Genomic DNA, 27,641 nt, shown 5'->3' with positions numbered 1-27,641 from the left:
CCCTTGGCGGCATCTCCTGTGTCAGCCCCGTGCAGAAAGGTTCCACCAGTCAGTAGAATCCCTGTCTCTTCACGGTTGGAGGCTATCAAGTATCTCCTCCGAGCGAGAGGCTTTTCTCAGAGGACAGCTGAGCACATGTTCAGCAGTCTTAGGAAATCAACCTCCGCAGTTTACCAAGGCAAATGGGCGATCTACTGTGATTGGTGTCGTAAACGGGGTTTTTCTCCACTCGCTACCTCTATTCAGCGAATAGCAGACTTTTTAACCTTCCTCAGAAACGAGAAACGTTTGTCTTTCTCTGCTATTAGAGGCTACAGGGAGGCACTGAGTTTGGTGTTACGCCTTAAGGGTATCGACATCTCCTCTTCCTGGGAACTTTCCCTGCTAGTTAAGGGGTTTGAGCAGTGGAGTTCTCCTAGAGAGCTCAAGCCTCCAACGTGGAATGTTTCCTTGGTGCTTAAGAGCTTAACTAAGAATCCATATGAGCCCCTGCGTCGCTCATCTGACAGGAACCTGACGCTCAAGACAGTTTTCCTTTTGGCTTTGGCATCTTCCAAGAGGGTAGGAGAGCTCCACAGTCTGAGTTATGAGGTGAAGCACACCAAGGGTTGGAAGTCGGTGTCCTTCGAATTTGTCCCGGAATTCGTGGCCAAGACCCAAATCCCTCGGTGCATGAGGACAGGTTCACTTCGTTTTCCATTCCATCACTGACTGATTTTGTGGGTGGTGATGCTCAAAAGCTTTTGTTGTGCCCTGTCCGGGCCCTGTGTTGCTATCTTACAAGGACTCAGCACCTTAGACCAGGCTGCCACAGATTTTTTGTTACCACAGGCCGTACAAAGAAAGAGGTGTCTTAGAATACTATCTTTGGATATGGGAAGCCATCAGACAGGCATACTTGACTCTTGATGATTCCACCACCACGTCTGTGCAGGCTAGAGCACATGACGTTAGAGGCATTGGTCCCTCTCTGGCTTTCAAAAAGAACTTGGCTGGTGTCATGGTAATGGCTTCATAACAACAAGTGATAAGTTAAAGGAAATGAAAATGCATTTTTGTACATTCAACTTCCCTGTCAGATATATACTACTTAGCTATAGACTCCGTCGTTCCCGACAGAAATTCTAATTTCTCGGCACACACTACAGGTAGGTCAGGTGATATACCGCCCTGTCGCTGGGTTGCAGGAATAGGAACCATTCCCTTCTTCTAATCAGATTTTCTCTGTCGCCGGTACCTCCTGACTTGATTTTCGTATTTTCATCGCCGTTGATCTTCTGGACTGTCTTTTTGGTGACGTATTTGGATCTGTGGTTTGGCATACGCTTTTATGGACTGTTTTTTGGATTTTGCTTCGGATTGTGCTCAAAATGTCCGACTCTAGCTGCGAAGTTAGATGTGTGAATGAGGGTTGTTTGGTGAGACTACCGAAAGTGACGTTAGATCCTCACAATGTATGTAAGAGGTGTAGGGGGTATGAATGCTCTAGAAATAACACTTGCAATGAATGCGTGAATATGAAGAGGAAGAATGGAAGACTCTAGATTCCTACTTAAGGAAACTAGAGAGAGATAGGGTTAGAAAAGTTGCCTCTAGAATCTTGAGTAGATCTTGCTCTAACGAGCCAGTTAATATAACTAACCCCCAATTAATTGCTTCCTCACATGCAGTATCACCCTCTCCCATAGCAGATAATGCAAATTCTGCTACGGAGATTGCAAATATTAAGACCGCATTAAGAAGGATGGAGCTTAAAATGCAAGCTCTTCAAGGTAAGACTGTGGAAAGTGACGTAAGTGTCCCCAGTGTAGTGGAGGGTGCGTCTGATCGGCTCTGTCTCGCTCCCAGACCTAGACCTCTTCCAAGCTCCCAGGCCCAGAGGAGAAGGAATGTCAATAGCCATACGGAGGTTATGGAGAATCCCCACCAATCAGGCGTCCCCTCGGCAGAATCTGTAGCGTCCCAGACTGCCAAGGATCGCCATTGGAAAGGCATCCTAAAAGAGTGCTTTTCATCATCCGATTCGTCTCCCCGCAGAAGTGGATGGACTTCCGACGAACTATCGCGTCCGATCAAGAGGAGTTAGAAAGCGCCTACGCTGGACTCGAGCCCGGAACGTTTCCCGGAGGATTCTCCCTGCGAGAGGAAAAGAGCCAAGAAGACATGGAATTCTCCTGCTCTAAGATCACGATCGCCTACGCCTTCAAGGGCGCATTTTCCTATTCCCGATAAGGAAAAGGAACAAACAGCGACAGATATCCTACTTAAGATGCAGGAACAGATATCTTCATTAGTAGGAGTATTAAGAAAAGACCCTCCCAGGAGAAAAGACACTTTTCTTCCTGTTAAGAGATCTCGTCCGGTGGGCGTTCCGGACTCCAGGCTCCTCTCCTCTACTCCTCGTCCGAGAACAGAGACGATAACGGAAGAACGGACGGAAACTCATAGACTTGGGACGTCAGATACGGACAATGACAATGAGTGTCCGAGTCGGACAGATCCAGCCAGGCGCTCGGAGCCAGAGGTGGACGACTCGGACAGGAAAAAGTGTCCTACACGGACGGCGCCAACCAGAGACCAGCCGCCAGACGTGGACAGCCCGGACAGGCAGAATTATACTAGTATGCAGACAGCTACGACCAGGCGCCAAGCGCCAGATACGGACAACCTGGACAAGGCGGACAGCCAGGACAGGAAAAAACGTTGTACACAGACAGCGCCGTCTGGGCGCCAAGCGCCAGAAGCGGACAATATGGACAGGCAAAAGTGTCGTACTGGGACGACAACAGCCAGGCGCCAAGTTCCAAATGTGGACAACTCGGACAGAGGACACTGACAGAGACATCCAGGCACGAGGAACGAACCAAGCTTTCGGCGCCAGGATTTTCTTCAAGGAAACCATACAGAGAAGTCAACCAGGAGGCATCTCTTTATGATTTTGACCAGGAACAGGTTTCTCTGGACAAGGGCGCAAGATGTCGCACAGGCGGCCGTCATCCTTGTCACGATATATCTGTTGCTGATGGAAGCTTGTCGCAAGCAAGCCTTCTCCTGACAGGGATGCAAGATGTCGCACAGGCAGCCGTCATCCTTGTCAGGAGGGCTTCGATGATGATTGGGCTTTTTCGCAGGATCAGCATTCGCCCGACAGGGACGCAAGATGTCGCACAGGCGGCCATCGCCCTTGTCGGGAGGGATCTGACCCTGCTAAAAACCCTTCACCTTGTGAGAAGAGACGTTCTCCCTCGGCTGATAATGATTCTCCTGTGGAACTTGACTTAGAAGATGTCTCTGACACGGAAGCTCAAAAGGGAGCGGGACTCTCGGGCTACAAATCTTTGGCAGCTCTTTTGCTCCAAGAATTTGGAGATTCCCTGAGTCCTGCCGCCCCTCCGTCTCCTCGGTCGCTGATCACAAGCACGAAGACCTCAAAATCGTCCTCCTTCTTGAAGATGCGGCCAACAATTTCCATGAAGAAAGCTTTGCAGTCTTTTGGAAATTGGCTCAGCTCCAGGGAGGAGGCGGGAAAGACTGTCTTTACCTGCCCTCCCTCCAGACTTTCTGGGAGGAGGGGTATTTGGTATGAGACAGGCGAAGCAATGGGACTCGCCCTCCCAGCTTCTGCTGAAGCAGATTTCTCAACGCTTGTGGACGCGTCGAGGAGACAGTCCCTCTCTTCAGCTAAGACAACGTGGGGAATGTCTGAAATGGACCATCACCTCAAGGGATTGTTCCATGTCTTGGAAGTTTTTAACTTTCTGGACTGGTCCCTTGGGGTGATGGCCAAGAAGACACAGGACAATGAATGCCTAAGCCCCGAAGTCCTTAATAGTATCTTGGCTTGCATGGATAGGGCGGTGCAAGATGGATCAGGGGAAGTGGCCTCCTTTTCGGAGCGGGAATACTTAAGAAGAGAGCTGTATTCAGTTCTTTTCTTACTAAAGCTGTCTTGCCGGTACAGAGGTCGTCCCTACTGTATGCCCCTCTGTCAAACCAGCTTTTCCCTTCTCAGTTAGTGAGAGATATTTCTCACTCACTTACTGAGAAGGCGACACAAGATCTGCTGGTCCAGTCGACCAAAAAGGTGAGACCAACTGTTCCCGCTACGAAGAAGGAGACATGGAACCCAAAGCCGCCCTTTCGAGAGAGTTCGTCTTCTCCTTTAGGAAGAGAGGAGCGGAAAGGAGAGGTAGGGCTTCTGCCTTTAGACCTAGCAAGAAAAACAAGTGAAGTTCAAGTCCTCCAAACACCAGTAGGCGCCAGATTTCTGAAGTTCTCAGAAGAATGGGCGTTGAGAGAGGCGGACACCTGGTCCCTCTCTATATTGAAAAGAGGATATCTCATCCCCTTCAGAGACAGGCCCCCCTTGACGTCTACCCCAAGGGAACTGTCGGCGAAGTACACGGACCCTGTCAAGAGGAAGACCCTGCTTCAGCTAGTAGAACAAATGTTGAAGAAGGCCATAGAATTAGTACAGGACCCACACTCTCAAGGCTTTTACAATCAACTGTTCCTCGTACCAAAAGCCTCGGGGGGGTGGAGACCTGTCCTGGATGTGAGCGCACTGAACCGATTCGTGGAGAAACAGAAGTTCTCCATGGAAACTTCCAACTCGGTTCTTGCTGCTCTGCGTCCAGGAGATTGGATGGTCTCCTTGGACCTACAGGACGCATATTTTCACGTCCCCCTGCATCCTTCATCGAGGAAATACCTGCGGTTCATGATGCAGGGCAGGGTTTTTCAATTCAGGGCTCTGTGCTTCGGCCTGTCTACGGCTCCTCAAGTGTTCACGAGCCTGATGAGGAACGTAGCACGATGGCTTCATCTGGAGGGGGTGAACATATCCCTTTATTTGGATGACTGGCTAATAAGGGCCAAATCGAAACAACAGTGTTTGGAGGACTTGGAAACGACTTTGGATCTCGTTCGCTCACTCGGACTGCTCGTGAACCTCGAGAAGTCTCAGATGATTCCCAGCCAGAACATTGTCTATCTGGGGATTCAGATGGATTCTCTGGGTTTTTGCGCGTTTCCATCACAAGACAGAATTGCTCGAGGCTTGGAAAAAGTCTCAACCTTCTTAGGGAAAGAACGAAGCTCAGCGAGGGAATGGTTAAGTCTTCTGGGCACCCTTCGTCGCTGGAGCAGTTCGTTTCCCTAGGGAGGCTCAATCTGAGACCGCTGCAGTTCTACCTGCAAAGGATGTGGAACTGACAGAAAGGGGATCTTTCGGGTTCATTTCCCATCCAACAAGAGATCAAGTCACTCCTGAAGTGGTGGTTAGCCCCTCTTCGAAAGAACGAAGGAATATCCCTTTCGATTCGGAACCCTCTCCTAGTGTTGTTTTCCGACGCCTCGGAAACGGGATGGGGAGCAACACTAGGAAAGAAGGAAGTGTCAGGCACCTGGGCAAAAGAACAGGTGTCCTGGCATATAAACGTGAAGGAACTTATGGCTGTTCATCTAGCCTTGAAGAACTTCGAGTCGGAGGTCAGAGGCGTGGTAGTCCAGGTAAACTCGGACAATACCATTGCTCTGGCTTACATCCGAAAACAGGGGGGGACTCACTCGTTCACACTATACAAGATAGCGAGAGACCTCTTGATATGGGCAGAGGAACGAGACATTGTGCTACTGACGAGGTTTATTCAAGGAACCAAGAATGTAAGAGCAGACAGACTCAGCAGGAAGAACCAGGTCCTTCCAACAGAGTGGACCCTCCACTCCGAAGTCTGCCGAAAGCTCTGGTCCCTCTGGGGGAAGCCTCAGATAGACCTGTTCGCCACGTTCCTCTCCAGAAGGATGGAAAACTTTTGCTCCATAGTGGAAGATCCCAGAGCAATAGCAATAGATGCCCTTCTCATGGACTGGTCGAGCATAGATGCCTATGCTTTTCCCCCATTCAAAATTCTGGGGGAAGTGCTAAGGAAGTTCCGTTCCTCGGAGGCAACGAAACTAACGCTCATCGCCCCCTTTTGGCCCGCTCGAGATTGGTTCACAGAGGTACTGGAATGGACGGTGGACTTCCCCAGATCTCTCCCCGAAAGGACAGATCTGCTCAAACAACCCCACTTCGAGAGGTTCCACGGAAACCTCCCCGCTCTCTCCCTGACTGCCTTTCGACTATCGAAAGACTTGTCAGAGCGAGAGGCTTTTCTCGAAAAGCTGCGAGCGCGATCGCCAGAGCCCGCAGATCCTCTACTCTGCGGGTTTATCAATCGAAGTGGGAAGTCTTCCGTAGATGGTGTAGGTCGAAGAAGCTGTCCTCATCCAATACCTCTGTGACCGATATTGCTGATTTTCTTCTCTTCCTACGAGAAGAATCACGCTTAGCTGTTTCGACCATTAAAGGATACAGGAGCATGCTCTCTGCTGTATTCAGAAACAGGGGCCTGAGCATAGAGGATAACAAGGATCTCCATGATCTGATACGATCCTTTGAAACTACAAAGACTAAGTCCTCTCTCCCACCAAGTTGGAATCTTGATGTAGTCCTCCAGTTCCTCTCTTCAGATAGGTTCGAACCTCCGCATAAAGCATCTTTTAGAGACCTCTCGAGGAAGTGCATATTTCTCTTGGCCCTCGCGACTGCCTAGAGGGTCAGTGAAATATATGCATTGGACTCTCGGGTAGGTTTTAAAGGAGATTCTGCGGTTGTCTCTTTCCAACCTCTGTTTCTGGCGCAGAATGAGAACCCTTCTAAACCTTGGCCCAGAAGTTTTGAGGTCAAGGGACTCTCTCCTCTTGTAGGTAGAGAGCCAGAAAGGTCTCTCTGTCCAGTCAGAGCACTGAAGTTCTATCTTAAAAAGAAGAGTCAACTTCAGGGTTGCAGTCAGAGTCTATGGTGTGCGGTAAAGGACCCGAAGAGACCAATGTCTAAGAACACATTAGCGTTCTTTGTTAGAATTGTAATAACGGAGGCTCACATGAAATGCCAAGAGAAAACCTTGAAGCTGCTTAGGGTTAGAGCACATGAAGTACGTACAGTTGCGACTTCCCTAGCCTTTAATAGGAATATGTCAATGAAAGACATTTTAGCAGCAACGTATTGGAGATGCAACTCAGTATTTGCTTCCCATTACTTAAAAGACGTCAGAGTGACATACGAAAAGTGCTTTTCTCTTGGACCTTATGTATCAGCGGATACTGTGCTGGGACAGGGAGCTGGTACCGATCCTTAAGTAATTAATTTTTTTTTAATCTGAAAAAGTTTGGTTTTGAGCTTGTATGGTTGTTTGAAAGGATGTTGGGGGATAACTCCTTTCAATCCTAGTACTAACCCCGGTGTTAGGATCAGGTGATCGGGATCGGTGTTATGCTCCTTGATGATGCCATTTGGCAAGGTGTTTTGTCATGTAAGTGGATAAGACCCCATTGACAAAGATCCTCAGGTTTGTAGCTATGAAAAATACAAATTGTCTTAGAAAATTTGTCATTTTATGCTGTACTCAAGAGGTTATTATTTTATGCTGTAATATATTGGTATATGATGCAAATTATATTCATTGGGTAAATGAAGTATTATAGTACTGTATGAAAGGAAACTATTTAAATGTAAGAAATGGGCTTTACAAGTGGCTAAGCTGAGAGGTCAGGGACATTGGTCTTCCCCTAGCATTCAGGGAGAACCCATCGGATGGGTACTACAGGAATGCAGTCGTAACAGACAAAATTCGCCTCCTTTTAACCTTTGGGATGTTGCCCATAGATCCTCAGACTCTATCTTTAGGTTCTGTGATGGCTCCTCAACAGTCTTGTAGATCACCCAGCTATTGAGGACAGGTAGCATCTCACCTAATGGAGAAAGCTGTCACGTGCTGGATGGGCTTTCAGGCAGGTGTTCTAGATAACTGTCTGTAATCCAGCTCATTTTGGATTAATAAATGCAACGCCTACCCATTCTTTAGCTAGGGGAGAGAGGGACTTTCAGTGAACAGACCCATTATTTATCTTCTGCTTCATTGTCCCCAATAATATGGGTTCATCCAAGCCTATCTTCGAATCAGTGATGTTGCCTTCCATTTATTCAAAAGCCTAGAAGTCTGGCAGTTGAACATCACACATCTTCAGCAGATTAGAGGCATGTGTCTCCTTCCTTTGATCTTACATGACCAGGAAAGGGGTCCCAGGTGAACACACTACCAGTCAGTTCAGAGATTTGCTCAGATTCCTCCCACCAAGGAGTAAGAATGTAAAGACCAAGGGTTTGTATACGTATAGGAACAAATGACAAATTTTTAAGTAATTTGCCTTTTTCATAACATACAAAACTGAGGTCTATACATACTTACTCCTTGGTGGGAGGAATCTGAGCAAATCTCTGAACTAACTTGTAGTATGTTCACCGGGGCCAAAAGGTAAAGTGAATGTGTACCATCTGTATGGGAGGGATTCCTCCCCTTCAGTTGGAATCCAACTCTACCAATATCCACCTTGTTTTAGGGTAAACTGTCAGCTCCAGCTTGTACTGAAAGTAAATCCCATATGTAAAGACCGGTATGTATGTTAGGAAAAATACAAATTTCTTTAAAAATTTGGAATGTTCCATAAGTATCTGGTTAAAGTGACCAGTAGCTTCTTAACATATTAGTTATGAATATGAACTCTTGATATCTTGGCACCAGTTACAACTAAAGAATATCTTGTAATGTACACTTATATTTCACTGTATATTTACTGGAAGATAACAGAAGTCTTCATAAATAATGTTTCTAAAGCACCTGGATTCAAATTCACTCACTTACTTATGATCCAAGATCTTTGATTGGTACTTATTGAAGTATATCCTTGTAATATCTTGTTAGATACCCAAATCTTTGAATAAGCAATTAGTGAAGGGATGGAGGAGGACTATCTTATGGTATAGGGAACATGCTGGATTTTGAAGTCAAAATTAACAAGGCAGAATGATATATAATACATAGCAACTAGGAGAAAATGTTCAGAGATTGAGTGACTTCTGTTAAATATGATTATTTAACCAAGAATGAATATGAAGTACGTATTGAAAACAAATCTGTGCAAAAAAAAAAAATTCTCAGAATAATCAACATTTTCATCATAAACATTATTAAAATTTTAAATTGTAATATATTAACATCTAGTATACTCAGTAAGAACCAACCCTTGAGATATCAGAATGCTAAATCTGGTTTGGTAGGGCTATCAATAATGATAATTTCTGACTCATGTAAGACGTTTTCTTTTATACACAAGGAGTCAGGACATACAAAGGAAGGGTTTAACTTCAAAAGATTGAGATTGATGGCTAGTGTGTGATAGGGTCATTCTAAGTAAGTACTGTGATGTAGAGGCCAACTAGAATTCTGAGTTAGTGTACACAAATTATTACAAGAAGTATAGTACTTGAAAGAAAACTAATAGCATTCAGAGTACAGTGTAGAATTAAGCGCACAATCTAAATTACTGAATATTATAGTATAAACTACCATTCATTTAATTATGGGGTATATACTTGTACTGAATTTTCACACAAACATACAAACTGATCAGGGAGGTAGGGTTCAAGACATCAAGAGCAACCTCAGTTTTCCTGTAACAAAATTGTGATAAGGATTAATTTTTCAAATAGAAATAATAAGTCCAATTTATAGTTCATTGCAGTTATCAAAATAAACTATTTTCTCCAAGCACATTTGATTTTTGCACTGGTTATTATTATATTATTAATACAATATTTAGAAATGACTAAACTAAGCACTTTTTTCATTTTACATAGCAGATGAATGTATATTACACAACTACCACAACTATAATAAGTAATTTTATTGTACAGTATTCAGTCACAGGTGTGTGTGCATTTTCAACAGCTATATTATCAGCCCTTGAGAGATTACTGGTTTGAATTTGTTATTTAAATGGAGGATCCCTTTGAAATTGATAGAACTGTGGGCATATAAATTTGAGCAGATTTGTGAAAAATTATTAATTCTATAACTTACTATGTGTTATGTTGCATTGGAACATTCTTTGAAAAGTTCATGTACAAGATATCTTATAATTCACTTTCAAAAAATATTTTTCATCAGGGAAAAGGATTGTCCCGAATATACTGATTAATTGAACAAGTTAACAGCTTTTTAGTTAAGTACAGTATTAATGAAAATGCTTCCATTTACAGATTTGGGAATGCAAATTGATTTGGCCTCATATTATAAATGTTACTTTATTGAAATATTTTGATTTGTAGGTATCTTAAGATTGCGGGAATTATGGAATGCAAAGAAATTACGATGGTCTCCAGCAGCGCACGACATTACATTTACGAAACGCTTTCATAGCTGGTTTTTCAGTGCGGGAAGATGTGTGCCAATTATCAGAGGTATTGGCGTTTATCAGGTATGTTAATTCATGGAAGCGGCCCAATGAAGGTAATGAGGGAAGTATATATAGCAGTAATCATAGTAAGAGTTGGTTTACAGTCACAAGTCCTCATTAAAGTATAGTAATTGTGAAATAATACTCCAGGAGAAATATTTTGAAAATGCTGCAAGAGTAATATTTTTATAGACTATTATCTATTACTGTATATACTTGTATAACAGTCATATGAAATTGTTATGCAGTTACAGTAACTACTTATGTTTAGTTATCAGTACTATCAGTGTCACAATTTTCTGATTACGGTAATTAGTAGTTGTTTGGTGTAATGTATGCAAATATAAACCTTTCATTACTGTTATTCAGGGTGGTAAAAGGCAAATGACCATCACAATTTAGTTAAACGATTAACCATTCTATTTTAGACCAAAGTTATTAGCTGTTATTAGCCATCAGGTTATCGGGATGCCCTTCATAATAAGTTACTTTTTTTTTTTATTATTTATTCTTGTACGTACTGTAAGTTCCAGTCAGTGATGATTTTTCATTCAAACCAGTTACCTTCAATGAATGGCAAACTTTAAAGAGTATTTAGTCAAGTAATAATGTATCGAAACTAACCAAACCTTTCATTGGATTGTGGAATTCCTCATACCAAAAACTGTAATTTATTAGATGTGTATTTGTTTAGTCATTAAAATGTAAATGATAATGTTAGTAATACTAACCATATATATATATAATATTATTATATATATCTATTATATATAATATAATATATTATTATATATTATATATGTTAATATCTATATATATATATATATATAATATATTATATATATATATTGTAAGATATATTATATAAAATGCCATGTAAGAAATCTAGTTTTATATGTATTTTTATACATCTGTGGCATTTATCTTATGCTGTACATTCCATAACTTAATTTTTGGATTTTCTAATTACATGGAGATGTCTTTATGTAAAAAGATTGATGTTGGTCACTACTGGACTGTGCTCAGGGAAATTATGATGTCCAGTGTTCTTAGGACAGTAGCATTTGTGCATGCCAGTGTTCTGCATTTGTCAGCTGCTAGTTGATGAACATAGAATTAACACTTCTAGAGCCTAGAACAACTGATAAGACTGCTGAAATTTGCTATTCATCCTTGCAATGGAAGTGGAATATATTTCCTCACAGGAAAGTGTGAAGAGCTGAGAATAGCTGAGTCTTATTGAGAAACCAGCCTAGTTAAGAGAGTACTTCCTATCCCAAGAATAGGTTTAAGTGTAAACCTTATTTTTCCTACTTAATCTGAGTTCAACTTTGGATTTTGGTTTTGAGTGTTTTGTTTACACAAAAAGAAAGTGTCATTATCAGAAGTGTGAAGGGTATTAGAGTGTAGTTAACCTTCGTGTCTTCTATTTAGGTGATCTCATCTGTTTTAATTCTCCACTGTAGGGGTAAATTTGTTGTTGTTAGAAAGTTTTCAGTGGAGGAGGTAGGCTTGAAGAGTTAGCCTACCGTTTCCTCCTCCCTAATCTTCACCCATGTGCATACCTCTCTCAGGCAAGAGGTGTGTTAAGGTTCACCCTTTTTCATTCAGTGAATGTAACATTTACCTGTTAATGGAATTCCGTATAATCAAAGAGACTAACTGAACTTTTATTAGAAAAGCTAAACAAAAGACATAAGCCAACAGTATTAGATTAAGACTGAATTTGGTAAATACATACTTAATTCTTGCAAAATGTAATTCTGGAAAGATTAAACAGCCTTGGAATTCCAAAGAAGCAGCAGGTGTGCTGGAACAAAATTATAATTTTTATAGAAAAAAAGCAAAGCCAAAAAAATTTTGTACAATAGTATATTCAGATAAACATCTTTTGAGTGAATGACAACATGGTGCCTTTTCTATCCGAGACTCGACAAATTGGTGCCTCTGCCTCTTGAGAGGGTTGATTTTTTTCTCTGCTTAAGCCCTACTCAGGGTCACTATCTTTAATGAGCATCCTCCAGCTATCTTGAACATCTCATTTCTTAATGATTTTGACAGATATGTTACCGACAGCTTCCCGTCTTGATGTCACCCCTCCTGTGAATTTGGGCTTTGGGCTGATTTTTTTTAACTTGGATTTTTAATAGTTGGGTAACCCAGCCTGTCTGTGATGACTCCCCTTTATGATTGAGTGTCTCAGCCTTGGAGGTTTGAGAAGCCTATTCTTTTTTTTGAGTGCAGAAATGAGGAGGGTAGCCAGCTACTCTCTCTCAGTGGTTCTCAGAGAGGATGGGGTTTACAAATTTATCTGAATACTGTATTTAAATTTACTGGATAAACTAACCTTCTCTGAAAGATTTCTGAGTAAATTTTTTTGAATTTAAGATTTTATTTACTCTAAAATTATAAGCACCTAAAACCACATTTTGTGTTGATGACGAAAGTCATTGCAATACCAGATTGTTGAAAGAAATCAGTCCATTTATCTGAAAGTTTTGTCTTTCCTAAAGATGATAAGTTCTGTTAATTAGATGGAGCTGTAGCTGTTATGATGAATTCAGACAGAAATTTGCATAAACAGTCTTATGGTATGACTAAATTCCATTATGATGAATAAGCGGGAAAATTCATGAAATCATAATGATGATAAGATTATTCTTACTATTTTAAAAATTATTTTAATAATGATAATTGCTATTATCACAAAAAATTATCTTTTGGTATCTGATAATATGGTTTCAGTGGTATCAAGGCAATAATTGTTTTGTAGAATATAAATGTAATCTTATGGGACTAATTAAAGAAGTTTTTATTTTCCTCGGCAGTCTTCCACATACATTAGAGTGTTATAAAATCAAGGACTTTTACTACACTGTGGCTTAATTTTCAAGGATATTGGTTTTTTCAGAGAGCAATGGACTTCTTGCTGGACAGACTGAAAGAAGGTGAGTGGGTGCACATATTCCCAGAGGGAAAAGTGAACATGACACAAGAACATATGCGTATTAAGTGGGGTGTTGGTAGACTTATTTATGAGTCTCCTGTGTGCCCAATTGTTCTTCCATTTTATCACATAGGAATGGATGCAATTCTTCCAAATAAAGCTCCCTACATACCCAGAGTAGGTAAAAAAGTTACAGTTTTGATTGGAGAACCCATGGATTTTAAAGAAATCGTAGCAGAAATGAAGGCAAAGCAAGAGGATCCAACCACAGCACGGAAAATTATAACAGACAAAATTCAAGAAGAAATTTGGAGATTAAGAGAGCATGCTGAAGAACTACATGAAAAAATGCTACAAGGTAGATGTTGTTAGCACAGGCTGAAGGCATGGACATTTTAAAATATCTGATACATTTATATGCTTTTTATAAACAGTTATAGCTCATCAAAATGATCACTCTAACGTCCATCGTAATTTTTAACGAACATATAGTCAGTCAGACACAATAAGATTACTAGGGTGTGGTTATTATTATTATTATTATTATTAGTATTATTATTATAAAGGATTAGTTTATCCAGACCTCTGACTAGGGTGTGGTGAACAAGGAATTCCAGTGTTGCTAAACTTATCATTGTTATGATAAATTGTGCTTTGCAGACCCTTCTCAAGTGAAGTTTTCTAAACATGTTGAATCTAAACCTTTCGTAAACCAAAGAAAGGTGACATAGCGTTTTGACATGTGCTACCAAACCTCATTTTCTGCAACACACGGTCATTTAAAATGTTAGTGGTCACTTTACTGGCATAATCTTAAACCACCCATCTACTTGAAGAGCAATTGTGCTCAAGCTGACATTGTTCTGGTCAATATGAGAAGCCAAAGCTCCCCACCACCAGTATCTCCACTCTCAGATCAAGGAAAGTAGATTACAACAGCTTCAGTTTTTCATTTAAGAAAAGCAGCAAGGTCAAAACTAAAGTTCTTGTACAGCTGAAGCAACAAAAGTTTTGGAAATGCCTATTAATCAAATTGGCAAATGTGAAAATGAGAAATTCAGAAAACTGAATTCTGTAAATAATACTAATAAATGTTAAAGGAAAAATAATTTATAAAATTGCTTTAAACACAGACCCACATAAAACCTGAGTGTTATTGTGTGTGTTTTACATTTCAATAACATTATTATTATTATTATTATTATTATTATTATTATTATTATTATTATTATGATTATTATTAGTATTATTATTATTATTATTATTTATTATTATTATTATTATTATTCCTAAAAGCACGCTGCAATGAAAGAAAAATTTCACTGTTATTTCTTAAGAAAACACAATACGTATACAATGAATGAGGTCTCAGGCAAAACCATAAACAAGGGATTAATGTTTAGAGAAAGATTTAAATGGCCAAATACTTACCATGCTGTTTTTTCTACCTAGTAACACCCTAGTGATCTTAGAGTGTTTGACATCTTATAGGCAACTTGAAATTTGGGCATATATGTAATATGTACCACTGAGGAGAGGCTTCCATTTTTTACAAGGTTGAATTGTGCAGTTTGCTTCAATACTGTTTAAACTGTTCATTTTCTTTAACAAACCTTTATTTTTCCACTTTTGTGGGGCATTTTCCAATACCTTTTTGAAGGTTGACGATCAAGGAAAGTGTAATTTTAACAACTCAACAAGGAACTGGTTATTCTTACTATAGTAAAGAATATCAAGTGTTCTGTTATTTAAATCCATGACTTGACTTGAAACAAAAAGTTGCTCATACAATTGATAGCTTGTATTGTCTTATTAAATATTTTTACAAATACCTATGATGCATATGTAAATTCCGAAATATGGTAGCACAGAAATTTGTTAACTAAAGGATAAGTCAGCAAAAGTATTCTTTATATAAAATCTTGAAATTGTTATGTATATTGGTTTACATATTAAGAAAGAAAACATAATCCAATATCGGTATGAGTGCTAGTAGATGTTTAGTTCATAAGTATGGTCAACTTCCTCATCCATGAATGATTATTATTATTCCCATACTCAATTTGAAAATTATTTTTATAATTATTAATGTCTCTTCTTGGAAACATCGTTTAGTAGCAATCTCATGACTATCCTGTAAAACTTGCTACTTATAGTGTTTTGTGCAAAGACAGCTCTTAATTATACACTATTGTTTTTTTTATAAGGCATGATTTCACAGGATTTGAAGTTTTTTTTCAAAGTAAATACTAATCATTTTTTTTTTATTAAGTTTTATCTTAATCATCCCCGTTTTTGGATTACTATACCACTTAAAGTAAAATTTAAATGCAGGAGTTTTGGGTGTTAGATATTGAATTCACTGGTTTTGGTAAACTTTGGTTTGAACATTAATCCAGTTATCATTTAATTGTTAGTGTTTAGTTGAAAGATTTTGTAGATTGAAGTACGTACTTTATATAAATATGCCCATGAACTTTTTTATTGCACTGTTACAGAATATGTGTAGACATCCTTCTCAGTGAGTGTTTACAAGGTACATCAGATGTAAGGTCTGAACAGAGAACTTGAAAATATTGTATAATGTTCTGTAATTAATGTATTTGTTCCCTTTCATTTAGGATGCAGAATACATTGTACAACTGGTAGTCTTAAGTACTATATTCTGTGCTTGCTAAAAATAGATTTTAAAAATCTTCAGTGACTAATTGCGATGCATAGCTTGAATTTAACAGGATATAGTATATGCTTTCATAAGCTGTTTGTTCTTATAAAGGTTATTTTTCTTTTCTTGTGATCCTGTTTGCAATTATGTATGAAAATCAATTTTTTTATTTTGTTAACATTTTTGGTAGCTGGAGTTTTATGAAAAGTAGCATAACACAGTATGCACAGCACATTCTATGATGGCATTTACCTTGTCGTATGGTTTCCATTGTAATTTTATGGCTCACTGATGAAAAACAAATTATGTACAGTACAAGGTTTGGAGTGAGGTAAGTATGTAGTTTCTTGAACATAAAAGTTTGATACTTGTGTCAGTCACAACATTGGTTCCTGTTTCTAAATCTTTGTTTGATAATGTGTTCAGAGGGTAGATTATCGCTTATGCATTTTGCAGTATGGTTTATTCAGATACGGCATACCAATATATAATTAGTGTAAGTGGTCTATATGGAATTTTCACTTTTATTGTTCAAAAGTTGCATTGTTTTAGTTTGTATTGCATTGTACCAGAATTTGGTAAAATACAAGTGCGATTAGAATTTATGCTGAAAATGTTTCACAAGCATATTAGTCTCTTTTATTACTGTATTCAAGTACATTTTCAACAAAATAATTTTCCTGTAGTATACAAGAATGTGTTTAAGTATATACTAAATGACTAACTTCAACCCAGTATAAGAGACATAAGTTTAGTAGCTCACATATGAATGTTGTTTCCAGAATTGATAAGAGCCTTTTTGTCAGTGTTTATATATTTTTGGGGTAGGCCATGTCCTCTTGAGTACAAAATATTCATCAGTGTGCTGATATAATGATGGGTAATGTAATACCAGCTATATTTTCACAAGTCCATTGCAGTTGTCATTATGTTCGAAACAGTTCTGCCATATGCTTTTTCATTTTCTGCATGATGAATCACTCTGTACCACAGTAGTTCTTTATTGCTCTCTTTAGCAGTTAGATAGTTAGCTAATTTTATGAAAGATGATATCGGAGATCTTTTAAGTTGTTTCCAGTCTCGATATTCAGGTACAGCATATATTTCTGAGACATTTCAAGATTTTGCTATGCAGGTGCATTTGAAAGCGCAATGACCTTAACAATTGAATATTCACTTGGAGTTTTGAGTCTTATCTTAGAGTTCCTCAACCCTTGGATACTTCGTGACCTATTAGAAACTTTTACTTTTATGAAAGATTACCTTTTATGATTTTTTTTATTTAGGGCAATACGTATATCATTTGCATTGTTTAGGTAATTAAATTTTTTTACTTTTATAGTAAGTAGTACCAACTTGCATAAAAGTTGGATGCATAGTACAGTATTATGTATTGCAGTTGACCTGAATGCATTTTTGTGGGTGAAAAATATTTGTCCACCATTTGACACAATGTGAGGGAAAGTTTATTAATCATCTTGAGTGCTTTGAAATTGGACAGAAAAGTTAGTAAGGACTACATACGTACAGTGGTACCTCGACATACGAAATTAATCCGTTCCGAGGCGGCCTTCGTATCATGAGCTTTTCGTATCTTGAACCGCATTTTGCATTTTACATGTAAAATGCCTAATTCATTCTAAGCCCTACAAAAACACCCCACTAAATTATATTTCCAGGCTTACAACACATGTTCTAGGGTTACGATGCCGATCCGACGGAAGAAATATGACTCCAAAAAGGCAAAATACTGTACATACTTGAGTAATATTCAACTGCATGTAATGTTCAACCCCATTTGTACTGCATATATTAGGACTTTAGCATATGTCCCTCAGCAATAAGCCTAGCCTATGTTAGCAGTTGCTACTGTAGCCTAGTCTATGATTCTGACATCTACGTAAACCTAAGAAGCTAAAAGCTTAGAATATGCCAATAAAATGTATAAATAATCAGTATGTATTCATTTCAAATAATTATTAATTAATCATTAACTATAATACACAAACAAATGAAAAAATACCTTGAAACCTTTTGTTTACATTCAGTACTTACGAGTACCAAACGATCTCCAAGCAGTCACTTTTCCTAGCACACAGTAAACCATAAATTTTCATTATCTCTCTTCAACTAATGAAACTACCAAACAGTATAATAACCATTCATTTCTATTCTTTATTCTATCTTTACCTAGTGTTTTTTTTTTATTAAATGTATTGCATGAATAAGTTTTTCAATTTACAGCATCCTTTTACCAATAGAATACATAGACCACAAGGGGTAGATGCTGACCAATGGAGAGCAGGATCTTACGGGGTGACTAGCATCAGGAACCAATGGGAGAGCGGGAGGATGGTGGCGAGTTTACTCAGTTGGCGGCGCGCGAGTTTTAAAATTGTTCTCGGTGGTCCGGGTGAATCTCGGGACTTTACAGCAACAACCTTTCGTAACTTGAACTATTTTCGTATGTAGAGCCAAAAAAATCTTCGTATTTGCTTTCGTATCTCGAGTTTTTCTAAGTTGAGCCTTTCGTATGTCAAGGTACCACTGTATTATGATTTGAAAGGAAAATCTTTCAGGTGATAAGATGTACAAGGTTTATTAGGTTGTTAGCTATATTTGCTTCATCACATGTTTCCGAATGTATGATGACCTTTTACATCTACAGCTTTGTAAGTATGTTATTTGCAGTGTAATGAAAAAAATTCTGCTTTGAGAAAAAATTCTATAGTTGTAGGGCTTAGCCTACATGTATTATGATGTTTTGTGTTGAAACTTAGCTGAAGGTATTTTTTTTTAACTGGATTTTTCCAGTACCTTAAAATTTAATCTGTGATGCTCATGGGTGTCCAGTAAGTATTTTATGTACATTTATCTTAACCCTTAATGGACGGATTGCTCCTCGGGAGTAGTAATAACAGGTTTGGGGTGGTGGACGGATTGATCCTGTAGATAAACAATATTAAGCACCATAAATTTGGAAAGAATCAGGCTGGAAAGAGGTGCCACTACTTCTGCAGCCCAAATTCACTAACGACAACTTATACACTGGCTAAAACCACAATCGGGCATCTCAGGACTTCAGTTCTGCTTGTAACTTCAAGGGGGAATGTAGTATTACATCTTTATCTCACATGACATCTTTTTGTAAATTTGCTCATAAATATATCAAGGGGTTGCTGTTGGTTTTTGTTCTTGTCTTTTACGATAGTATGTCAGTTGTAAATGTAATTTTGCAAAGAAATACTAGAAAAAACATGTAAAAATAAGAAAAGTTACTGAATCTTTGTTCTCGGTAAATTTACTTAAATATTTTACAACAAATATGCTAAGAATTTGTTACTGATTTTTTTTCCTATCTGTTTTGATATTGTGTGAGCTGTTATTATAATTTTACAAAATAAAATCAAATTATTAATTAGAAAAAACATATATAAGTTGTCTTGTAAAAGAGGGACCCTCAGGGGGTTGTAAATAGTCATTTTCAACTTCTCATGAAAGGTAGGGAAAATTTTTCAGATTTTTTTTTCTTTCACCATTTGCATTTGCTTATCTTCCTCTTTCCATTGATGTGGTTTTTTTTTTGTAAATTGGCCAACCTCAAAGTTTACCTGGCCTCAGGAGCCGCATATCGATATATTTATCCGTCCAGTAAGGATTAACAAGGTTTATTCTTGGGACTAAGGTGCATATTGTAAAGGAATTTTTACTGTAATTGTAAATTTGTTTATTTTGTTCTCAGTGTTGATTTGATTTTTCAGTTAACCACCTCTTAGAAGTGACTTATAGAAAATTGTTTTCTCCCTAGTTAGAAATCTTTCATATATGGCAGTATGTCAGAATGTCCATGATTTTCAATTAACCCAATCACAAAACTTTTAGACCTTTGTGATAAATAAAATCTAAACATTATTATTAATAAAGACAGATCCATCAGGCTATATCTGTGAGAGCTAAATGAGTTAGCTCGGTGGTCTGGTAAAACTACTAAACATTGTACTTCCATTCATCCACACACAAGGTAGATGGCAGAAATTGTTTTGAAGGTGTTCTTTGTCAGTGAATTATGGACTCCCCATTCAGAAATATTTTCAAGGTGCAAGATGAAAAAAAAAAAAAAAAGAGGAATTTGTAATCCATTGCGTGCAGTGACAGAGAGAGATTAAGGCAAAGGTAAAAGTTTTATAGGGTGACATAATGACACAAGCAAGTATAAAAGAGAAGTGAGATTTTAGGTCTTAGATAAAGAGGTGAAAAGTAAGTGGAATTAATACTTTCTAGAACAGATCTTTATTCCTTAGTAACAACAGATAGTACATATAAAGCATTTGATAAAAACAAAGATTGTCCCTACATGTTTACAAACCTTCATTTTTTACATATGGGATTTACAATGCAAGCTGGAGCCAGCCGTTTAACTAAAAATTTGGTTATTGTTAGTTGGCTACCAATGGTTGGGAGAAAGTCCTGCTATCCAGTTGGTATGCATTCACTTTTCCTATTGGCCGCAGTAGGAGACAGACATGTCTCTTCTTTTGCCTGCCATTCAACTTAATTCCTCTTAATTGTTTTTGTTTTTGAGTATAATTGTTTTGAGATGTTTAGGGAAATACTGCAATCTTACAACATGTTCTACTCTGTTTACATATTGTATTACTTGCTCTTTCTTCCTGCCTACATAGTTGTTCCTACGCAGTTATGCTGTGTAGTTGTTATCAACTCGCTTTAGCTCATATGAGCCTTTCTCTCTGACTTGTTTTACCTTGATATAATGCAAACCCAACTCTTGTCTTAGCCTTGGTGTTTGTAATTTTTTCTGTTATATCTTCTATCATGCATTCAAGGGAGAAGGACTCCCTTTCTCCTCCAATTATTTCTATTTTTAGATGCCTTCTCAACCTTGTTTTATCTAATATCCTTGTTGTAAAGACCTCAGGTTTGTATGTTAGGAAAAATACATATACGTATGTACACTATTACTTTAAAAAATTGTCATTTTGTGAGTAGGAAATGTTTTGGAAGATAATCTGTTAGAGCTATATGCTTGACTGCCTAGGACTACTGAATTATATCCAGATAGAAAATTACAGTCCAAGGCAGTAGAATAGCCATTACAGACTGAGATATACAGTGGTCCTCCCATATTCGCGTGGGTTGCGTACTCCAAATGAATAATAAGGCCAACATGAAGTTAAGTAAATGTAATGAAGAAATTCATGCTTTCTGCACAACACACAATTTTTTAGTGGCAGACTCATCAATATGAAATACAAAGAGTTTTCTGAAGAACTATGAAGTAAGTAACCTAAGCACTCTAAATTTGATGCAAGTGAGAGGATCTGTTAGATTTTTGTAGAAGTATTGGTAGTATGTGAGAGAGACAGAAAGTTTTAAACTGTGTTTGGGAGTTTTTGTATCTAACTTAAGTTGCAGTATCTATGTAGCAATAAGAGGACAAGATCATGTTGAATCATCAGCAAGGCATTGATATGGAGGCCATTGATACAGAAGGCAACAGTAGGTGAAAGAACAGAACTATATGGAACACAACCAAGAATAGGGAAGAAAGCAAGGTTTTCATATTCACTCACAGGATTTGGTACTTGGGGCTGTATTTTGAGGACTTTTCAGCATAAATAGGTGCTTGGAGGATATGCAACACTTAGTATTTGCTACTGTATATGTGTTGGTAAAAGGAAAAGGTCCTACATTGAGTGGGATTTTGTCCTCTTTATGTACAGCCTGTAGTACTTCCCATTCTCAGGCTGTGTTGAAAGCATGAGTCTTTTCTCATTTTTACTTTTCATAAAAACCATATCCGGTGCTGTGATCGGTATGGTCATGACCTACCACCTTGGTGACCACGAGTTCAGTTCTCAGGCATTCCACTGAGGTGTTAGAGATGTGTATTTCTGGTGATAGAAGTTCACTCTCGACGTGGTTCAGAAGTCATGTAAAGACGTTGGTCACATTTCTGAATGACCACTTGTTCCATGCAACATAAAAACACCATACAAACAAAAACATATCCAGAAGTAGTACACATGTGAACATGTAAAAATTTATCGATTACATAATGTGGTGTATGCAGACAGCCCTGAAAAGATGGGGTGATTCACTTTTCATTATCTGGCATTGCATCCCTTTTAAAACAGGTATCTGTAACTATAAAAAGTAGGTCATATTCATTCTGGAAATAAATGTATGGTGATTCCTGAAGCACTATTACAGATTATGGTTAGGGTAGGAACATTACATTTGTCAGGGAATTCTGAAGACATTTTTACCTGGTAAAGATAGCACTGCTTATTTGTGATTAGGTATGGTAAAACAAATTCAGAAATTTAGAAATAATGTTTAATTACAAATTTTAATATATTAACACCACTATGAATTATGAAATTAAAGATAGATTATTGAAATAAGGAACTAAACAAATAACGAACAACAAAAATATTGAGTAACTTATCTGTCTGACACCCTTTTTAATATCAATTACGAAAATAAATCACCAAATGTCTTGTTACAAATAAATACCTCGGCAATTGCTCAAGAAAAATAAACCTTACAACACAGTACATAACACAAGTCACTGTTCATGGGTCTCTATGACATTTATCATACGCTAGATAATACACCAATTTGAATTTCGGATTCAGAGTCACTTATATAACGTATGCTTCAATGTAACAACGGGAACCTGTGATAATAGTTCAAGTATTTTCAAAAAGTGCAGTAATTGCTCCGAGATTGTTTAAGGTCATGCACTGTTTCCCCAAGGGTCGAGGATTACCCTAGCTGAAAACAAAAGGAAAAAACTTACTTTGTGAAATTTAACTACTCTTATGATTAACACTACACTTATTTTAATAACTTAATTCATAAAGAATTTTAATTAAATACGCACTTATAGACAATTTCAAATACATTTTTAAAGATTTAAAAATTTGGAAGATAAACACATTTCACAAAAAACTGATATAACAATATTCCGTATAAACACAGGCAGTTAATCAACTTACTGCACGGCTAGGTGATTATAACGTGACTAAAGAAAACACAAAATTTATTTTTCCAAGTCTATTATGGAACGGAAAAATACAAGGACAAAATCGTTAACAGAAACTTTGCAAATACTGTAACTCCAAATCCAGTCAATAGATGGTGTTACTAACATTATGGAATTCCCTGACAACATTCTCTTTGAAGGAAACAAAGCTTTATAGCTGTAATATTCTTAACAGTTTCATCAATATTTTGTTTTTGATATAAAATGATGGAATTAAAAGTAGAAAAGCAAACACATTAACAATAAAACTGAAACTAGTATTACAATGCTACAGTGCATCAATATATAAAAAAGAATTTTCAAGCCAGTCATCAGCATTTAAATCTTGTTATAAAAGCAAATCTTTAGGGCCACTTATGGGATAGTGCTAAGAATTTTGACTCTGTTGTCTGGTTATTCTACCTTATGTTCATTTATTTTTATTGTAAGTTGGCTACAACTTAATATCTCAGTTTTGTTTTTGTACATGTTCCTATTGCAACTTTGTATGGAGCCTGTTTAAATGACCATAGATGCATCCTTTGCTTGTAGATTTGCTTATTACTCAAGTGAAGGGGTTTCCAAACTTCAGTTCTTGGGCCACATATAGCTTGCCATGTGGTTTCATCTGGCCCATAACAACTTGAAATATTTAAAAATTATAAAACAAATTTCCATTGGGTATTTTCTTAAAAATGCTTTTGGATCATTCCAGTTAAATGTGGAAAACTTTGCAATTCGTTGCTCAAGACTGAATTGTCTTGAAAACTGCAGACTGTTATAGGTACCTTTTTTTCAACCTTTACTAGTGATTCAGGTTCATTTTGACATTGCTTTGTTTTTCTGATTTTTGGGGGTTCATTTTCATTTTTGTATTTTGTACAGAATTTGGAAAATTCAAATTTGAGGTAAACAAATATGTAACAGATTTCAGTAAAGAATATAAATTACCAAAAATAAATTCATCTCTTGTGATTGTTATGTCGGCATTGTGTAGTGTTTGGTATATTCACTCTTATATGACGATTTCTCGATGCAAACACATCGTTTCATTATAATTGTCAAATTTTTCTTGTGTTCTAAATTGTGTGATTCATAATTAGTTGTGTGCTTAATTATCAATTAACATAGATTTTATCCATTAATTTAAAAATTGGCTTTTTCCTTGCTCCTCAAAAATTTGTAAAATACAGTACACAACGTGGCTCTCATACTGAAAACTTTGGAGACCACTGCTCTAAGTATAACTGACTAAAGGCTTGTAAATTTCTCTAACAGGAAGGAAGGGATTTTGTGAAAGGAATAAATGCTTCGATTTGTGTTAATAATATTTTCATTATGATTTAAATAAAGAATTATGTAATCCATAATTACCACTACCTCAGCTTTAAAATTTTCAATTAGACCAAAGCAAATTCCAGCACTGCATTTTTTGCTGTACAGTCTTCTGCAGTCAGACGTTTATGAAAAACACCTCGGGCAAATAATTTATTACTGTCTTTTCTCGCCCTTTTTTTGTGCCATAGATTATTTAAATAGAATGGCAGTAACCATTATTGAAAAAGTTAGAAAATAAATTTTTACATTATTGTTAAATGAAATCTTAACATACTTTTAATTGAAGTCTTTAACACTTCATACATTTTTCTGAATTTGGAAAAATTATTTTCGAATTCAGAAAGGTGATTGATAATAAAATATTTTTAAAGGATTTGTTTAGGTATCTCGATTTTAGGATCAACCAGCAAACCTATGATTTCTCATTGAAGTACTACAGCATTTTTGTTACTTGACATTGTGTTTTTTTTTATTAAAGCTTAATAGAAAAATGCTAAAATTACTTAACTAATTTGTACTGCTTGGCAAGGTTGAGTGAAGTATTAAAAGTAAAATACTGCATATAATGAATTAAGGTGCTAATTTGAATTTTGCTTTTAAGAAAACTTAGTTAAAGGTAAAGTTGGAGTTAAAACACTGATTTTCAAATAAGATGCTATGAAGGGATCTGTATTTTGTATGGTACCCAGAAAAATAATGCAGTATGTGCTGTGTTGTGTTGTGAATTAGGTATCTGTTTTTAAAAAGTTTTATTTTATTTAGTTTGTAATATGGAAGTTATTTTTGTAATTAGATGTAAATATGGATTTTGCAGTGAATCGTGTTAATGTATTGGCAGTAATTTATGCTGCATTCAAAACTATGTAGTAATTAATTAAGATTTTGTATGCATATTGTGTTGAATTATTTAAATAAATGACTGTTTTACAAAGTTTTTGGTATTTTATCTATTGCAACCCTGTCATTATTTTTACACAAATGACATGAACACCTTTGATAATTCATGATTTATTATAATTCAGCTGTATCTTGTCCTCATCATCAGGAGTTGCACTTCCTTGTTGAAGAACACGTGACAAAATGGTAAAATTGTACTATTTTAATATTAAAACATTGTATAGAATTGTTTTTTATTTATTATACTATGGCAAGAGATGTATGATTTATTTGATAGTATCATACATTTTTAATAAAGTAACAAGTGATGGACTGAGGTTGCTGTTAAAAATTCGGAGCCTGTAAGGCTGTAAGGAATAGTCCTTTTCTCTGGGTGGATGTGTGCTTTTGCTAGAGATTTGTCTCTCTTAGACAGAGAGGTGCGTATGTTTCTGCTTCCTATCATTAGCAGTTATGGCTTGGACCATCAACTGATAGTATCTTATTTGTAAATTTTTTATAAGTTGTATTTCTAATAACTGTTTTCTTTCTGTATTCCCTGTTACCTAATGTTACTTCTTTCAAATGAATACCACATTCATTGGAAAGTGGAATTTTTCAAGTCTAGTCCTAGTGTGCTTGTTCCATTTGAATAAGGTTCATCTTCTGAATGAAATTATAATAATATTTGACATCATGCACCAAAAATAAACTCTAAGATGTTTCTATTATTTGGTAGAAAAATATCCGTTGCTCCTGAACATCAGAAATAATGCATAGTGGAACATTCAAGGTGTAAAGGTTCACACGGCTGTTTATGATTGCTCCTATTTATTCGGTTTTAACAGCAGAAGTGTTTGCAATAGTATGCTAGTTTTGATTATTATAAATGTATAATTACAGAAATATATTTTTTTGTGACTAAATGTGACCTAGAAGCGTTTCAGAGCCATTATCCTAAAAACTCATATTCACCTCAGTATATTATGCAGATCTAGTGTAAATGTTGAAATATGTTGGATTCATGCCCATGTGGGCATTGCGAAAAATGATTATACCAATAAAGCGGCCCATTGGCAGTATTTAAAGAAAAAGGGAAATTATTATTTTTTTTTTTTAACTCAGACCGTCCGTCAAGACAATGCAAGATTATGCTTAAAGGCCAACGGCGGCTTGGCTCATTCATGGCACTGGCTGTAGAGACGTGATAATAGTGTTATGTTTGAAACTTCAGTCATAGTTTTAAAGTGTGAGTCGGCGTAAGGGCTTTTAAATGCCAGTTGCATTAATAGTTTACATTCCATCTCATTATAAAGTAATAATGTTTTTAATTGCTGTTGTTATTGCAGCATACAGAATTTTATAATGCGTTATTGTTATTTTTCGTGAGGCTGACAAATTCATAAAGGACACCCCAACCCCTGTTGACAAAGGCAAGTCATTAGATAGTAAATGAAAAAAATACATGGAATGCTGATATTTGAAACAAAATAGAAAACATGATGTGAAATATTGTACTTATAAAAGGTTAATAAATAAATGTACAAAAAAAGATGATAATATTTAATTGAATGCTGAAACTGCATTTATTAAAATTCAGTGCACGAAAGAAATGCTTGCCTCTCAGATCGTCATGCATTCCCTTACCGGACCTTCAAACTATTAGTACAAACAAACAAACAATTATTGTCCTAGATAGAAATAAGATTAATCCAGAAGTCTTAAACAACTGCATTACAGCACAAAAATTCAGTAGAATTTAACAGAATTAAAGTTTTGACGTTGCAACGGTTTTCTGTCTTTTAATATAACCTTTAATCTTAATTTCTTACACTTGTTGGGTTTGCCTTGTCTTTTATATTTATTTTCCCGTCAGCTATTTTTTTTTATATAGTAAATGTTTTGATAAAGAAGGGCCTTAACATCCACGGCGTGCAAGAGTACATACAAGATATAGTAGAACGAGTGTGTGTTTGCCTCGGGTGTTTGATGCAATTTTGAGCCTTTGTTTTGGTGTAAGAAATGACTTAACACTATGGAAGATTCCTGTAAAGAGACTTTATGTACTGTGACCATTTAAAGGTTTAAAGATCGCTTATACTTGTCTGCCCCCTCATTTTGGGACCACCTTGACGTGGTGAGGGGGCTCTCGAACCTCAGGAATCTCTTCCCAGGTTCGAACCCGAGTCCCATAGACATTCTATATTTTTCGAGTAAACTTATGTGGACCTTTCCATTTTTTGCCAAATTTTTGAAAGCAAATAAATGAGAAAACATATGCATGGCTTAACGTGGAGTTAAATCCGAGTTTCTAAATAGTGAGAACTGTGGTAGATCCATCATCTACCTGACAATGTTTGGACCTGTTTTTCAGGCGGAACTATTCTGTGGAGCTGGACCACGGATTCCAGGGGGGGCCTGGTTCTAGG

At 37.1% G+C, this 27,641-nt stretch overlaps 1 protein-coding gene across 1 annotated transcript in view; it reads left to right on the top strand.

Moving 5' to 3' along the window:
• Positions 1-25,459, top strand: part of LOC135222910 (tafazzin-like) — a 41,992-nt gene extending 16,533 nt beyond the window's left edge. The window contains exons 3-4 of the mRNA XM_064261304.1: positions 10,211-10,359; positions 13,250-25,459. Of these exons, the coding sequence (XP_064117374.1) occupies positions 10,211-10,359; positions 13,250-13,657 (557 nt within the window). The 3' untranslated portion in view covers positions 13,658-25,459. The remainder of the gene's footprint in view (positions 1-10,210; positions 10,360-13,249) is intronic.
• The last annotated feature ends 2,182 nt before the right edge of the window (positions 25,460-27,641 follow it).

This window comes from Macrobrachium nipponense, chromosome 8 (genome assembly GCF_015104395.2).
Source record: "Macrobrachium nipponense isolate FS-2020 chromosome 8, ASM1510439v2, whole genome shotgun sequence".
NCBI classification, from domain to species: Eukaryota; Metazoa; Arthropoda; class Malacostraca; order Decapoda; family Palaemonidae; genus Macrobrachium; species Macrobrachium nipponense.
The sequence above is the reverse complement of the archived record's forward strand: the minus strand, read 5'-3'. Positions and strand labels throughout refer to the sequence as shown.